The sequence below is a fragment of the Lemur catta genome, chromosome 19 (genome assembly GCF_020740605.2).
Source record: "Lemur catta isolate mLemCat1 chromosome 19, mLemCat1.pri, whole genome shotgun sequence".
In the NCBI taxonomy this organism is placed as follows: Eukaryota; Metazoa; Chordata; class Mammalia; order Primates; family Lemuridae; genus Lemur; species Lemur catta.
The window spans coordinates 22,485,285-22,499,707 of record NC_059146.1 but is presented as its reverse complement, the minus strand read 5'-3'; the positions used below and the strand labels follow the sequence as shown (position 1 = coordinate 22,499,707).

At 46.5% G+C, this 14,423-nt stretch overlaps 1 protein-coding gene across 1 annotated transcript; it reads right to left on the bottom strand.

Moving 5' to 3' along the window:
• Positions 1-5,479: 5,479 nt before the first annotated feature.
• Positions 5,480-9,012, bottom strand: KLK7 (kallikrein related peptidase 7). The gene is made up of 5 exons (XM_045531838.1): positions 8,943-9,012; positions 8,394-8,553; positions 7,982-8,229; positions 7,686-7,822; positions 5,480-5,635 (listed from the first exon to the last, which is right to left on the bottom strand). The coding sequence occupies exons 1-5, from the start codon at positions 9,010-9,012 to the stop codon at positions 5,480-5,482; spliced, it is 771 nt and encodes a 256-aa protein (XP_045387794.1).
• Between the last annotated feature and the right edge of the window lie 5,411 nt (positions 9,013-14,423).

Sequence of the window (14,423 nt, the reverse complement as noted above, 5' to 3'; positions counted from 1 at the left end):
GTCTCAGGATAGGGGAGGGGAACCTGCAGCCTTAAGGCCACATATAGCCTTCTAGGTCCTTAAGTGCAGCCTTTTGATTGAATCCAAATTTTACAGAACGAATGCCTCCATTTTTATTAATACATTTTTTGTTCATCTTTTATATTTTTATTATATTTCAAAATGAATGTGTGTAAAATACCAAAGAATAAAATAAGTTTCAATGAAATAATCCTCCTAGATTGACTGGCACAATTAGAACATTAGTAAGCCCTTGGCTAAACTGATGGCTGCTTCACTCATGATTTAGTTCTAACTTCCCCCACCTGACTGGTGCCACTACCACACCAGGCTGTTGGCCAGAGTTTGTGGGGGTCAAGTATGCCAGTCTGCTATGACAACATTGCACTTCGTCTGTGTTTGAAATGGAATTTGTGAACAGTTGCATGCTCCACCGTATTTTTTAATTCTGTCTGCTTAACAGCCCATCACATCAAAGAAGACCAAGAGAACACTGAAGGAAAAAAAACAGATTTTCTTAATGAGGGCTGGGAATTGCAATATTGTCTTGTTTCTGCTAAGGATAAGATGATTTTCTTGCTTTGTGATACTGCAATATCAACATTAAAGAAATTTAATACTCATCAACATTTTAACATTCATAAGGACCACAAATATTTTAAATTAGAGAAAGAGGCATGAAAGGTTGTATTGCAGAAATGAAAAGATGAAAAGCAAAAGCAAAGACAATTCTTTCGAGCAGCAATAAGACTGGGAAATAATGCCACTGAAGCAACTTAAAAAGAAGCTCATATACTTCGGAAAAAGGGAAGCCATTCAGTGATGCAAGAAATTGTGAAAGAATGCATGTCAAAGTTGTAGGATGCTTAGACCCCGATAACGTTTCAAAGTACAAACAACTGCCTCTTTCAAGGTGAACCATAACTGATCAGCAGCATGAATTAGCCTTCAACTTAACAGAACAACTTCATGACTTCATGCAATACTTCAAAAGGAAAATATACATTATTTGATCACTTGGGATGAATCAACTGATCCTACTGACTCAGCACGGGTTTTATACTTCATTCGAGTCGTGACAGAAGATTTTCTTTGCTATGAAGAGTTACCCACTTTGGGCATTCTTGCAAACAGAACAGCGGGAGTAGATATCTTCAATGACTTTCAAGATACATGTCATGAAGTTGGACCGAATTTGGTAAATTTAGTGAGTGTATGTACAGATGGTGCACCTCCTATGACAGGAAAATATGAAGGGTTTGTTGCACAGATAAAAAAAAAACTATTAACAGATCCAGATGCTCTCATTTCTTTTCATTGTGTCTTGCATCAGCAAAATCTCTGTGCTAAAGCTATTATGTTAAGTGACATTTTGTAACAAGTTATAAGTATTGTTAACAGTATTTGTGCAAATGCAACATGGCATCATCAGTTTCATAACATGCTAAAGTTGAACTATGAGGTATTCAGTGTGGATTTGTGGTATCATTATAAAGTGCGTTGGCTATCGCAGGGACAAGTGTTAGCCAAAATTTTCTCTCTGGGAGAACAGATAGTTAAATTTTATGATGATCAGAATCAGCAACATGAATTATGGAAAGAAGATTTCTATAGGAATGCAGCATTTCTGTGTGATGTCATGTCAAATCAAAACAACCTGAATATTTCTTTGCAAGGTAAAACTAAATCTATATATGATATGAGGCAAAAAATCCAAGCATTTTGTAAAAAGACATCTTTTTTTTCAAACCACTTCTTCAAAAAGAAATTTTGGATGAACATTTTCCCCAGTTAGTAAAGGTCATTGATGACCAGGATGATATATGCAAATCATTTGAAGAATACGCAGCTGTTATAGACAATTAATTGGAGAACATAATGAAAGTTCCACTGACTTTGAGAATCTTGACATCACACTCAAATCAGCATTTCAGCCTCACCTGGTTGATGTCACCAAGGCACCTAAAGAAGTACAGATGGAATTGATTGAGAACTCAGTAGATGACATTTTTAAAGTCATTGATGCTAAGAAAGATCCAATTGAAATATGGAAAAGTGCAGTAGAATACCCATGCCTTTGGCAATATGCCCAAAAAATGCTTTCTTGCTTTTCAATCACTTATTGATGTGAATCTATTAACACACTCTCCTACCTAACCCAAATCAAGATGCCCTTAAGGCCACAAATATGGCTGATACTCATCTAGAGGATCAGCTGAAACTGTGGACTTCCATGCTGCAACCACATATGCAAATGCTTTCCAACAAAGAGCAGACACAAAGTCATTAAAAGGTTAGTTAGGCTGGCGTGGTGGCTCACGCCTGTAATCCTGGCACTCTGGGAGGCCAAGGCAGGCAGATCATTTGAGCTCAAGAGTTCGAGACCAGCCTAAGCAAGAGCAAGACCCCATCTCTACTAGAACAAATAGAAAGAAATTAGTTGGACAACTAAAAATATACAGAAAAAATTAGCCTGGCATGGTGGCACATACCTGTAGTCCCAGCTATTCGGGAGGCTGAGGCAGGAGGATCGCTTGAGCCCAGGTGTTTGAGGTTGCTGTGAGCTAGGCTGACAGCATGACACTCTAGCCAGGACAACGGAGTGAGACTCTGTCTCAAAAAAAAAAAAAAAAAGGTTAGTTAACTTTAAAATTAACAGTTTTCATTTTTTTGAAATTGTTAAGTATGTAGCCATTAGACTTTTTACAATACAATGTACATTTTTAAGTATTATCTAATTGGAGTTTCTCATATGTGGCCTTATTTGATGACAGCTAAATTAATGTGGCCTTCCAGCAGGAAAAGGTTCCCTGCCCCTGCCTTAGGAAATGTTGACCAAATGACTAAATGATTTCATTATATCCACTCCCATTTTACAGATAAGAAAACTGAGGCTCAGAGTGGAGGAGTTAATTAATTGCTCAATGTCAAATGCCCAGGCAATGGTGGAGCCTGAGTTGGAACTCAACTTCAAACATGGCAGTGGATGTGACCCAGCTCTTGGTGATGCCACTTATGGCAATATTGGGTGGGTGAACGTGGGAGGAATTGTTGGGAGCCACTTGGGGAAAGAAGGGAGGTGGTTGGCAGTAGGGAGTGAAGGAACTTCTAAGGGAGAGGATGACGTCCCTAACTCTACCCATTCTCCGGTGACCTTTGTGGTTTTGCCATCCACGTATGCCAGGGATGCTCATTTATGTGATATTTTTCTCCAAACTGACTTGCTCAGCAAAAGCATTCCATGAAGAAATTGTTTTATAGGGAAACCTCACGCGATCGTAAGCAGGAAAAAGTCCTAGAATTCATAAACGATAAAAACCAACACCTACTGAAGGCTTACGCTGTGCCAGACGACATTCGAGCACATTCTGTACCTTCACTTAATTAAGCTTCATGATGGCCATGTGACATAGATGCTCTTTCTCCCACTTCAAGGATGAAGGAACAGGGATGGGGGAAGGAATGCACTCAAAGGCAAACAGCTTGTAGGGGCCAAAACTGGGATTTGAATCCAAGAAACCAGATTCCAGAGCCAGTGCATTAACAACTACACTGTGCTGTCTGCCTAAAGAAGAATGAAGTTACTTTTTAAAAATTCCACGTGAGTCCCATCTCAGTCACTGCAAACCAATCCACCTGTAGCTTTCGTGTAGGAGGAGCAGAGGGGCAGGGCCAGGGACCTCCAGGCGGATTTAGTGCAAATGCAATGTTTTGATCCTTTTTAAGTTTTAGATTGAATATTGATTTGGGGTGGCTTGCAGGAGAGAGGGCAAGTTGATGGAGCCTCGTGGGGATGGGTGGCTGAAAATACTTGATGTTCTTTAAACTGGACATGGGCCCAGAGACAGACAGGGCTGGGAGTTAGGGCTGCTGGGTCTGAGGGAGTATGAGCTGGGGTCCCGAACCCCTGTGTCTGAGGATGGAGGGGCTGTGGGCCTGGATCCCTGGGTCTTAGGGTGGAGGGGCTGTGGGCCTGGACTGCTGTTTTTTGTGTGTTATCCTCCTGTGTGCAGAGAGTCAGAATCAGTGACTGCAGATTTTCTGCAATATGACGGTTAGGAGAGATTTGGAGGGGGATGAGATAAGGAGAGGAATTATCTGGAGAATGCTGGTGGGGAGGGAATTCTGGGAGAGAAACAGGAAAGACAGGTAGAGGGGTGAGTCTCCGGCTGGAGAGGAATCCCTCTATCAGCAGCATCTGAGGTGTGACTGCCCAGAGAATCTCTGATGGCAGGTGATGGGTGTAGCTAGGCTCTGAGTCACAGAGGACTCCTCCCTCATCTCTCTCCCCTCCCAGAGGCCCCCCTGCCTTTCTGGGGAGCAGGAGCCCACCTTTCCTGGTTCTCAGTGACTACCTTCCTCTGGCACCTGGGATGCTGATTGCTCACTTTTGGCAGGCCTTTGTGGGACCCAGGTGTTCTGTCTACCTGACATCCCCATCCCTCTGAAAACCTCCTCCCTCCCTCCCTGTTTGTCACCTGTCAAGATGTTCAGAAACACTTTCACACCCCTTTCCACCCTGAGGAAGTAGGCTTATCCTCTCCTCTCTCCTATCTTCCCTCTCTCCCTCCTTTCTTGTCTCTCCCATTTTATAGATGAGGAAAACTGAGACCTGGAAAATGGAGAGAGGTGTGCCACTGGGCAGGGAGGCAAGACCAGGGCTCAAAACCAGGCACATTTCCCTTTCTGGTCTCCCTCCCTCAAGGGTCTCCTCTCTCAGACCTTAATCTTCAGAGCTTTCCCACTTTTATTTTCTAGGTTATAAAAGCACATCCACAGAAAGACAAGGAAGGAAAGAGATACCTCATGACTGCCCCGTGTACAACCTGGGACATGGCCTTTCAGATTTTATTCTGTGGATATTTCATTTTACATGGCTAGGATCACATACTCAATTTTGTATCTTCTTTTTGTCGTTTAACAGCATATAGAGTAAACATTCTTGCATAACACTAACAGTTCTGCCTAAGTATTTAATAGGTTCATAATACCCTTGTGCCAAACTGGTCTATCATTTAAACAATCAAATACTTTGGAACATGTTCGTTATTTCCATTTTGGTTTTTTTGCTGTGATAAATAATTTTGTGATAAATTCAGACCTTGCTCCACACTTTGGATTTTTTTTTAAGTAGGGTCTTCATAGGATTAGTTACTGTGTCAGAGGCGGTGAATGGGGATTTCAGTTCATGTTGCCAAGCTGTTTTCCATAAAGACTGTATGAATTTCCAGTCCCAGTATTTGAGGGTGTTGGTCTCACTGAATCTTCACCAGCACTGAGGTTTTTGTATTTCTTCGTTTGTTTTGGTTTTAGGCCCTTGCTAATTTGATTGGTTTACAAACAGGGCATATTGATTGTTGAGCTTTTAATATGTCTTTGAAGAAAAGGAAAGTCATATATGACTTTATAAGTCATCAACGTTCTTATTTCTGCGAATTTTCTGTTTGAAGCGCATGATTACTTAACTCTCGGTGGTTTATTAGTGATGCTTTCTCATGGTCTCATTTATCCACTTGGTGTACTTGCAGACTTGAGTGTAGACACCTGGGTCATTGGGTTGGCCACAAGGGAAAGTTCCCCAGGACACCAGACCTTGCAGGGTACCTTTGCACATCAATGGTCCCCCTGAGTCACCCTGGAAGGAACAGAGCAGGAAATTAGCTTTGGCTTCAGAGCAAAGTCCCTGAGCCCAGCCCAGTCCCCTATTCATTCCTCAGTTGTTAGTCTTTGTTCTGTCAGACCATGGACTTCCATCTCAGCCAATGAGAAGACACTCTGTCTCTGGGGGACCAGTGGGAGAGCAGGAATTAGTGCTATCATGCAAAGGACAAACCAGGTTCTTTGAAGACATTGGCTTGAGCCCTGGCCAATGGGACCAATCCCAGAGAAGGGGCAGGGCTTCCAGGATCAGCGCACCGGTTTACTTTCCAATGTGAAGGACTTTGCTCCAAGCCAGTGGGAGAAGGAACATTGTCTCCGCGGGGGCGGGGGGGGGGGGGGGGGGGGCGCGGATGAATGCAGCCACCTTGTGCAGGAAAGAGGACTCCACGGTCTTGGAAACCAGGGGCAGGACCAATTACATCATTTAAAGGGCCCAGTGCAAAATAAAAATTCAGGGATCTTTGTTCAAAAATTATTAAGGTTTTCAAGACTGCCCAGTGCAATGGTGTGCTCCTGCAATCCTAGCTGTAATCCCAGCTGAGCCTGAGGCAGGAGGATCGCCTGAGGCCAGGAGTTCTGAGACCAGCCTGGGCAACACAGCAAGACTCCATCTCAAAAAAAGAAAAAGGAAAAGGGAAAAAGAAAAAGAAAGAAGAGAAAAAGAATTTCAAGATGGCAACAGGAGTGTGTTAAACCAAACATGGGCCCTTCTGAGTGTGGGGCTCTGAGTTACAGCAGAGTTTGCACATTCAGGAAGCCCGCCCTCTCAAGGGGAGAAATGGGAGCCCCCCACTTCTCTAGAATGAGCATCCCTCTCCCATCACCTCATCCCTAACTCACAGCATCCCACCTCCCCTGATTGCTGAGGGTGCAGATGTGAGCAAAGAGGTATGAGAGAGGGAGAGAGAGAGAAACACCAGCCAGCCCAACACAGAGAAAGAACAAAGAGAAAAAAGTGTGAAATAACATAAAATGAAATTCGGAATAAAGAAAAATGTGGGGCCAGGTGCGGTGGCTCACACCTGTAATCCTAGCACTCTGGGAGGCCGAGGCAGGAGGATCGCTTGAGCTCAGGAGTTCAAGACCAGCCTGAGCAAGCGCAAGACCCTGTCTCTACTAAAAATAGAAAAAATCAGCGGGTGTGGTGGTGCACACCTGTAGTCCCAGCTACTCGGGAAGCTGAGGCAGGAGGGTAGCTTAAGCCCAGGAGTTTGAGGTTGCTGTGAGTTAGGCTGATGCCAAGGCACTCTCTCTCTAGTCAGGCAACAGCGTGAAACTCTGTCTCAAAAAAAAAAAAAAAAAAGATGTGGGAAGATTTTGTTCGGAAACAGAGGGGGATGACGACAAAAGACTAGGCAGAAGTAACAAGGAGCAGGAGGAGAGACAGTGCTTTCTCCAAGATCCGGACAAGGACCAGGGTCCAGAGAATGTGGCATTAGCTTTGGGCACAAAATCTCAGTATCTCAATAATTGCAATAATAATACTTCAATGAAATACTTTAAAAAATCAAATGTAATACGAAAAACTTCCATGGTGACACAGTATCCCAATTTTAAATAAAGATGGCATCGGTGCTGTGCTGGGCTGAGCCACACTGGTGCCTGAGCCAAAAGGAAAATTCAGTAAGACTTATCTGCTCTTTATTTAAAACTGTGATGTTTTGTTCATTGTGGACTTTTTGCGTGAATCTTTAATTTATTTTCAAATATTGCATAAAAATATAATATATTTCAATTCCTGAGTTTTTTGGTACCTGCTTAAAGTTTTAAGGGGTCTGAGGCCAGGGCATCCCTTGCTCTCTGCTGGTCCCACCCCCACTCAACTCTCTGCTCATCCCAGGGCCACGGCAGCCCCTGGACAAGCCCCTGCTAAGCCCTAGGCGGGGAATTAGGCGGAGAAAGCTGAGGAGGCCAGGCCTGGGGGATGGCGAGGGCAGGCTCAGTGGTGCCTGGTCACTGGGTCAGGCTCTGTGCCCAGAGCAAGCAGACAGGGCAGCCAGGGCCGGGAAGAAGGGGGTTCTCACATTGCAGGCATTGGTCTTGGAGTTGGGGATGCCAGCACACAGCATGGAATTGCCCAGCAAGTCCTTGTAAACCTTCTTGCAGTCCTTGGAGGAGATGAGTCTGACATCTGTGCACATGAGCTCCGAGGGAAAGGTCACTGCAAGGTGGAGAGGGGAGAGCTGTCAACCTGCAACACCTGGGTACTGGCGGGGAGAGGATGGTGCCTGAGTGCCCCAGGGGCTGTGGGGACAGGCTCTTGGGTCTGAGGGAGGAGCGGCCTGGGGACCTGGACTCCTGGGTCGCTGGGGCAACCTACCATCCGGGCTTGTGGTAGTGCCCCAGCCAGAGACGGTACACATGGTCCCAGGGGGCTTGCACTGGGAGGGCAGGTTGACTCTTTTCACACTTGATGACAGCCTGGCCCGTCTAGTTAGCTTCACAAGCATGAGGTCATTTTCGTGAGTCTTCGTGGAGTACCCAGGGTGGCGGTATGACCTTGAGGCCTTGATTTTCTGGGATTTTCTATCACCCAGCTTGTCACCACCGAGGTGCACGACGTACTCACTGGGAGAAAGAGGAACTTTCAGAGACAGACGGGGTGACTGAGAGAGGGGAACAGAGACCCAGAGTGGGGGACAGAGACCTAAAGACAGACAAACAGAGCCCCAGTAGAGAGCTGGAGGTGCCGGCTGCACCCCCGCCCCGCACAGCCCTGGGGTGGCACCTACTTCATCTCGCAGTGGGCGGCCGTCAGCACCCACCACTGGTTGACCAGCACGCCGCCACAGTGGAGCTGACTGCCACTGAGCAGGGCCACCTGCCATGGGTGGGAGCCTCTTGGACATGGGACGCCACCAATAATCTTCTCCCCGCTCTTGTCGCCCTGGTCTGCGTGGAGACATGGAGGAACGTGTAGGTAGCCTGTGCTGGGGGAAGGCTGTAGGCGACAACCCAGGGATTCCCAGAGTCGGAGATGGAGAGAGACAGAGACGCATGAAGAAATGCAGAGACAGCGAAAGATTGGGGATGGAGAGAGGCAGAGGGAGCCGCTCAGACACCCAGGAGGAACATCTCAACTGGGGCAGCCACAGAGGTGTGGAGAGACGCTGAGCACAGGAGAAAGGGCTTGGAGGGGACAGAGGCCCTGGAGCCAGCAGGAGCAGGAAGAGGGGCTGCGGCTCAACAGTCGGGTCTGAGGTTGGAAGCCGTTTGAGGAGGGAGGGGCCCTGACTCGGACTCCCTGGAGAGGGTCAGCGAGGACACTGGGAGGCCCTCACCTTGTGCAGCAGTTCCCAGGGCTAAGCACAGCAGGAGGATCTGCAGGGGCGGGAGTAGGCATCCCGCCATGGTGCCTCACTGAGCCCCTCAGAGGCTGCCAGACCAGGAAGGTTCCTTCCGCTGGAGCTGGGAAGGGGAAAGAGTCCAAGAAGCAGGAGCCCCAAGCCCCCAGCCCCTCCTCCCTCAGACCCAGGGGTCCCGGCCCCCAGCCCCTCCTCCCTCAGACCCAGGGGTCCCGGCCCCCAGATCCTCCTCCCTCAGACCCAGGGGTCCCGGCCCCCAGATCCTCCTCCCTCAGACCCAGGGGTCCCGGCCCCAGCCCCTCCTCCCTCAGACCCAGGGGTCCCGGTCCCCAAATCCTCCTCCCTCAGACCCAGGGTCCAGGCCCCCAGATCCTCCTCCCTCACACCCTGGAGTCCAGCTCCTCCCACCTCTAGGGAATCAGAAACCCAGGCTCGGGTCCCTCTCCTCCCCAGGCAACGCATACTTCTGAATCCCCAGTCCCTTTGTCCCTAAGAGACTTCAAGTTGCAGACCTCCAGTCCCTCAGCTCTCAGAGCCAGGAGTCGGCTGTCTAGCCAGCATCACCCTCCCCCGCCCCATCCCACCAACGCACTCACCCTGGAAAAGGGCCCTTCTCACCTCGGAGGGTCCGATCTGATCCAGGCTCCGCACTCCACTGGGGCTCGGTCGGGCCGGGTCCGGCGCCAGTGTCTCCAGCCCTCCGCAGGGCGGTCCTCTTATACCACCCCCGCGCCCGCCCCCGGCGCCCTGGGGTGCAGGCGGAGCCGGCTCTGGGACACCCCCTTCCTGCGTTTGCGGTTAGAGTTATCTGGAACCCTAGAGGCAACAGAAGCAATTGGCACCACTGTACTCTCTCTCTCCACCCAGGCTCCGGTCGGGCGGCACCGGCTACTTCACCCCCGCACGTTCTGGCCCCGCGGTCCCTCTGGCTGCTCGAGGGGCAGGAGCAGGATTCAAGGGCTGCGGCGCTCAGGGCACAGGTTCTGGCCTGGGTCCCCCTCTGGGGCCACTTTCTTGCCCTCATCCCCTCAGGGGGAGGGCCCTAGACCCCGCACCCTCAGTCTGAACAGCCCGTGGCAACCTGTCCAGGTTGGGTCTCAGCCATGCCTTTGAACCTGAATTCGTTCCCAGCCTTATTATAGAGGTATAAATTAAAAAGAGAACGCTTTCCCTAACCCCATACCACTGAATGCTTACTGTTATCAATTTAGTCACAGTTGATATTGTCGTATTTCATATGAGTCATATTTAGAACTAATGAATGTGTTTTCATAGCCATTGAAAATCATATTATACATAGGTTTCTCTCTATATATTATGTATTTATAACAAAACTGCCTGTACTAAATATTATCTAATTTAACTTTTTTTACTCCACAAAGTGTCTTGGAAAAATTCCACCCCGACCCCACATTAGAGAGATGTAGGTCAAAGGATACAAAGTAGCAAATATGTAGGATGACCGAGTTGAAAGATCTGTACAACATGAGGACTATAGTTAATAATAATGTGTTGTATTCAGGATTTTTGGTAAGCGAGTAGGTTACAGCTGCTCTTCCCACAGGGGAGGAAATGGGTAAGTATATAAGATGATGAATATGGTAATTTTTCCCACTAAAGTAATCATTTTACAATGTATATGCATCATATAACATCATGTCGTATCCCTTACTTATGCACAATAAAATTTATTTTAAGAAAAAAAGAGAAAACCTTTTTCCTCTTAGTAGATCATTTCTCCTTCCTTTATAATGGTTGTGTAGCATTCCACACTATAGTTGTAACATGATTTATGTAATCCTCAAATTGAAGTACACTTGGGTAGTTTTAATTATAATAATGCTAGGATGAGCTCATTTCCACATTCATCTTGGCTCATTGTAGTCATTCAAAAAGTATCCCTTGAGCATAAACTCTGAGCCACAAACTGTTCTGAATCTGGGGAACACGGCAGTGGCAAAACACATCCCTACCTTCATAGAGGCTCTTGTCCTAGGGTGTGGAGACGGTCAGTACAAAAATAAGTACATAAAATATAGGGTTTGTTAGGTGGTGGCAAGGACTATGGAAGAAAATAAAAGCAAGGAAGGAGGTTAGGGAATTATTGGCTCCCACCCCCCTCAAGGATCCCTGGGGTTATAATATTAGGAATGATGATTGGAGAGATCCCACATGTAGGTGACATTTGAGCAAAATCTTGGGGGATCCATGTGGCTACTTGAAGATAGTGAGTTCTGGGAAAAGCCAGCAGGCAGGTGTGTTAGGCAAGGAGCTTGCCTAAAGTAGCCCAGCAACAAAGCCATTGTAACCAGAGTTGAATGACCAAGGGAGACAGGACAGCTCTGAGGCCAGAAATATAGTACCAGGATGACATGGGATCTTGAAGGTTTTTAGCCTTCCCTTTGAGTAAGGTAGGAACCATTGTCTGAATTACTTCAAGACAAATCCCTAAAATTGGAATTGATTTCCACCTCTAAATCAGAGCCCCAAATGGGATTCATCCCTGAGTCCAAACTTTATCTCAATCCTGACCCCTAACCCAGTTCTACCTGTGACCCATAGTGATAGACACTATTGTCACTTCCCCAAGCACTCACTCCTTCTGCCTTTCTAGCAGAGCCTCCGTTTTGTTTGGGTAGTGCTTTTTGTTCATCATGACTGTACGCTGCATTCTGCTTGCTGGATTAGTTTAGAAATGGACATGTGAGGCAGTTCTGGCCAATGAGGAGGGAGCGGAAGACCACTGAGGCACTTCTAGCAAAGATTTCCTTAATATCAAAAAGAAATTTCCAGAGTTCCCTTCTCGTCTGCTAGATGGCATCCCCTTCTAGATGCAAATTCTAGAACTGTGGCAGTCCTCCTGGCACACTGAGATGGCCAAACAGAGAGACCGGGATTAGCCGGGTCTTTGAGGAAGTCGAACTGGCCAACTGTGGAGCCCCTTCATCTCATGACTTTTTCAGGTTTCCTTTCTGATTTACAGTTGTTTGGTCCTTGTAGCCAAAACCATCCTTCCTCAGACCTCAATGTTGAATCCAAATCTCAATTCAGATCTCAAATCATAACTCCAAATCCAATTCTAACTTGAATCCATACCTTGAAGCCACATTAATACCAAACCCAATCATGCCTCCAGTCATAGCTTTCTCTCCATCACTCATCCCATATTCCATTTCAGACCCAATCCTTTATACACTTAACAAATATGTGTTGGGTGTCAACTATATTCCAGGCTGGGCTAGGAGGATGCCATGGTGCATAAACCCAGATGGCATCTCTTCCCTCAAGGAGCTGACAGCCTCATGTAAAGAAAAATAATAAAATAATTCATAAACAGATGCAAAGATACAACTATACTGTGTGCCCTGAAGGAAAGGTGCAGGGTATTACAAAAGCATTTCCAAGGGGTTTTGACCCAGGAAGTGACAATGAGCTGAGTGTTGAAAGAATAGTCAACATTAACTAGAAGAAAATGGGTGGAGCATGGAGAGTATATCATGTAGAGGAAGCAGCATGTACAAAGGGCCTGAGATGGAAGGTGGAAACCAGAGGTTGATGGGACCAGACCATGAAGAGCCTCGTATGTCATGGTGAGTCTGACTTGATCCTGTGAACAATGGAGAACCACTTGGACTTTAGTCAGGGGAATAATATAAGATATATATTTTCAAAATATCAGCCTGGCTGCTGTATGAAGGATGGATTTGTGGGAAAGTGAGGCTTTGGGGAGACCATGGGGAAGTCCTTGCTGTTGTCCAGATGAGAAATGATGGTGACTTGGACAAGGGTGATTGGAAGGTAGAGATGATGCTAAGTAGATGGATTAGAAATGCGCTTAGGAGAAAGAAGCTGCAGGCCTTGGCAATGGGTTGGAAGGAGGTTGTGGTGAGGTGGAGGGAGATGTTATTAGACTTCAGAGTCCTTTGCTGGATATTTGGTGGTGCCATTCATGGAGAGGGCATGGTCAGGCATGATCAAATGCTTCTGATAGTGTAAGAAAGACCTTAGACCCTCACCTCGAGCAGAACTCTAACTCTAACCTTTATTTGACACAGCTCTGAACACCAATTGTGACACAAACCCCAAACCGAAACTCACACCCAATCCTAAACCTCAAGTCCTGCTTTATTGTTGACCAACCCCAATGTGTACCTCAATCCAAAACCTAAATCTTGACTGATTTCCTGGCTCCCAATATCAACTCAGGCCAGGACCCAGACCTCAACCACCTTAAGCCTGACTCTTGACCTGAACCCTGAAGCTCTAACCATAAGCCAAACTCAGCCTTGACCCAAGCACTGAATGTCACCATAACCTCAGTCCCAAATCTGCCCCATGCACAACTTGGCCATTAGTGTCCATCCCTGTCATATTGTAAAAAGCCCACACTGATATCCTTCCCACGAACCCACCTCACATCTAACACCAATCCTAAAACTCTCACCCCAGTCCCACCCCTATCCTCATCCTCAGTACAATTTCTACCTGCAAACTCATCCACATTTCCAACCCCATCTCTTTCCTTCATTGCATTCTAATTTTTCCAACTCCACACTCAATTTTGAGCCTTTGTTTCACACAAAGTCTAAGATAAAGTCTGTCGGATAATAACATACTAATGTTGATGTCATACTAATTAAATTCAAGACAAGTCCCCAAAACTTCTGAGATGTCTACTCTCATCAGATCCAAAATCAGATCCCAGAACACTACACCTAGGCTTGTCAGTTCCCCAGCAGGACCCTGGCCTTGGGGAGTGTCAACCTTTATAACTTGGGCTCCAAAATCAAGGAGAAGCACCCCGAGGCTCCCTTGACCTCCCAGCTCCATGACCCAGCAACCGTGTCTTTCCTTCCTGGTTTCCCAAAGATAGAAATTGTAGTAGATAGCCAGTTTGTTATCTACTGCTCAAATCTTCATCCCTGGATTCTCTCATCCCTCAGTCCTCTGCCTCCTCAGCAATCTGTTAGAAAGTAAGGAGCTATGTTATTCTGGAGCCCTGTTATTCACTTCTAAATCACTATAACTTCTATGCTGTGCTTTGCACTACCTGTCATTCTGTAAATTATGTTTTTAATTATTTAATCTGATTTTGTTGCTAAATACTGGTCTTCACATGCAGTGGAAATGTGTCTGGTGTTCACTGTTGTTTTCTTCAGCACCCAGCCCAGACCAGAGAAGAGAATACAAGTGGTACTTTAAAAGATACTAGTTAGCAAACCTCTGGCATCAACAGATCCACCAGCTTTAGACTAAGTCCTGCCTTGATACCCAAGCTGTTCACTGCCATGGGGTGTGATAGAAACTTGGCCTCATGAGTCAGTCCAGCCCAGGTGTGAATTCCATGTGCCCACTCTGCGACTTCGAGTAAGTGACTTCATTTTTCTGAGTCTCACTTTGTCCCTTTCTAAAGTCGGAATGAGCAAAACCTACTTCTCAAGGTGAATGGGAGGAATA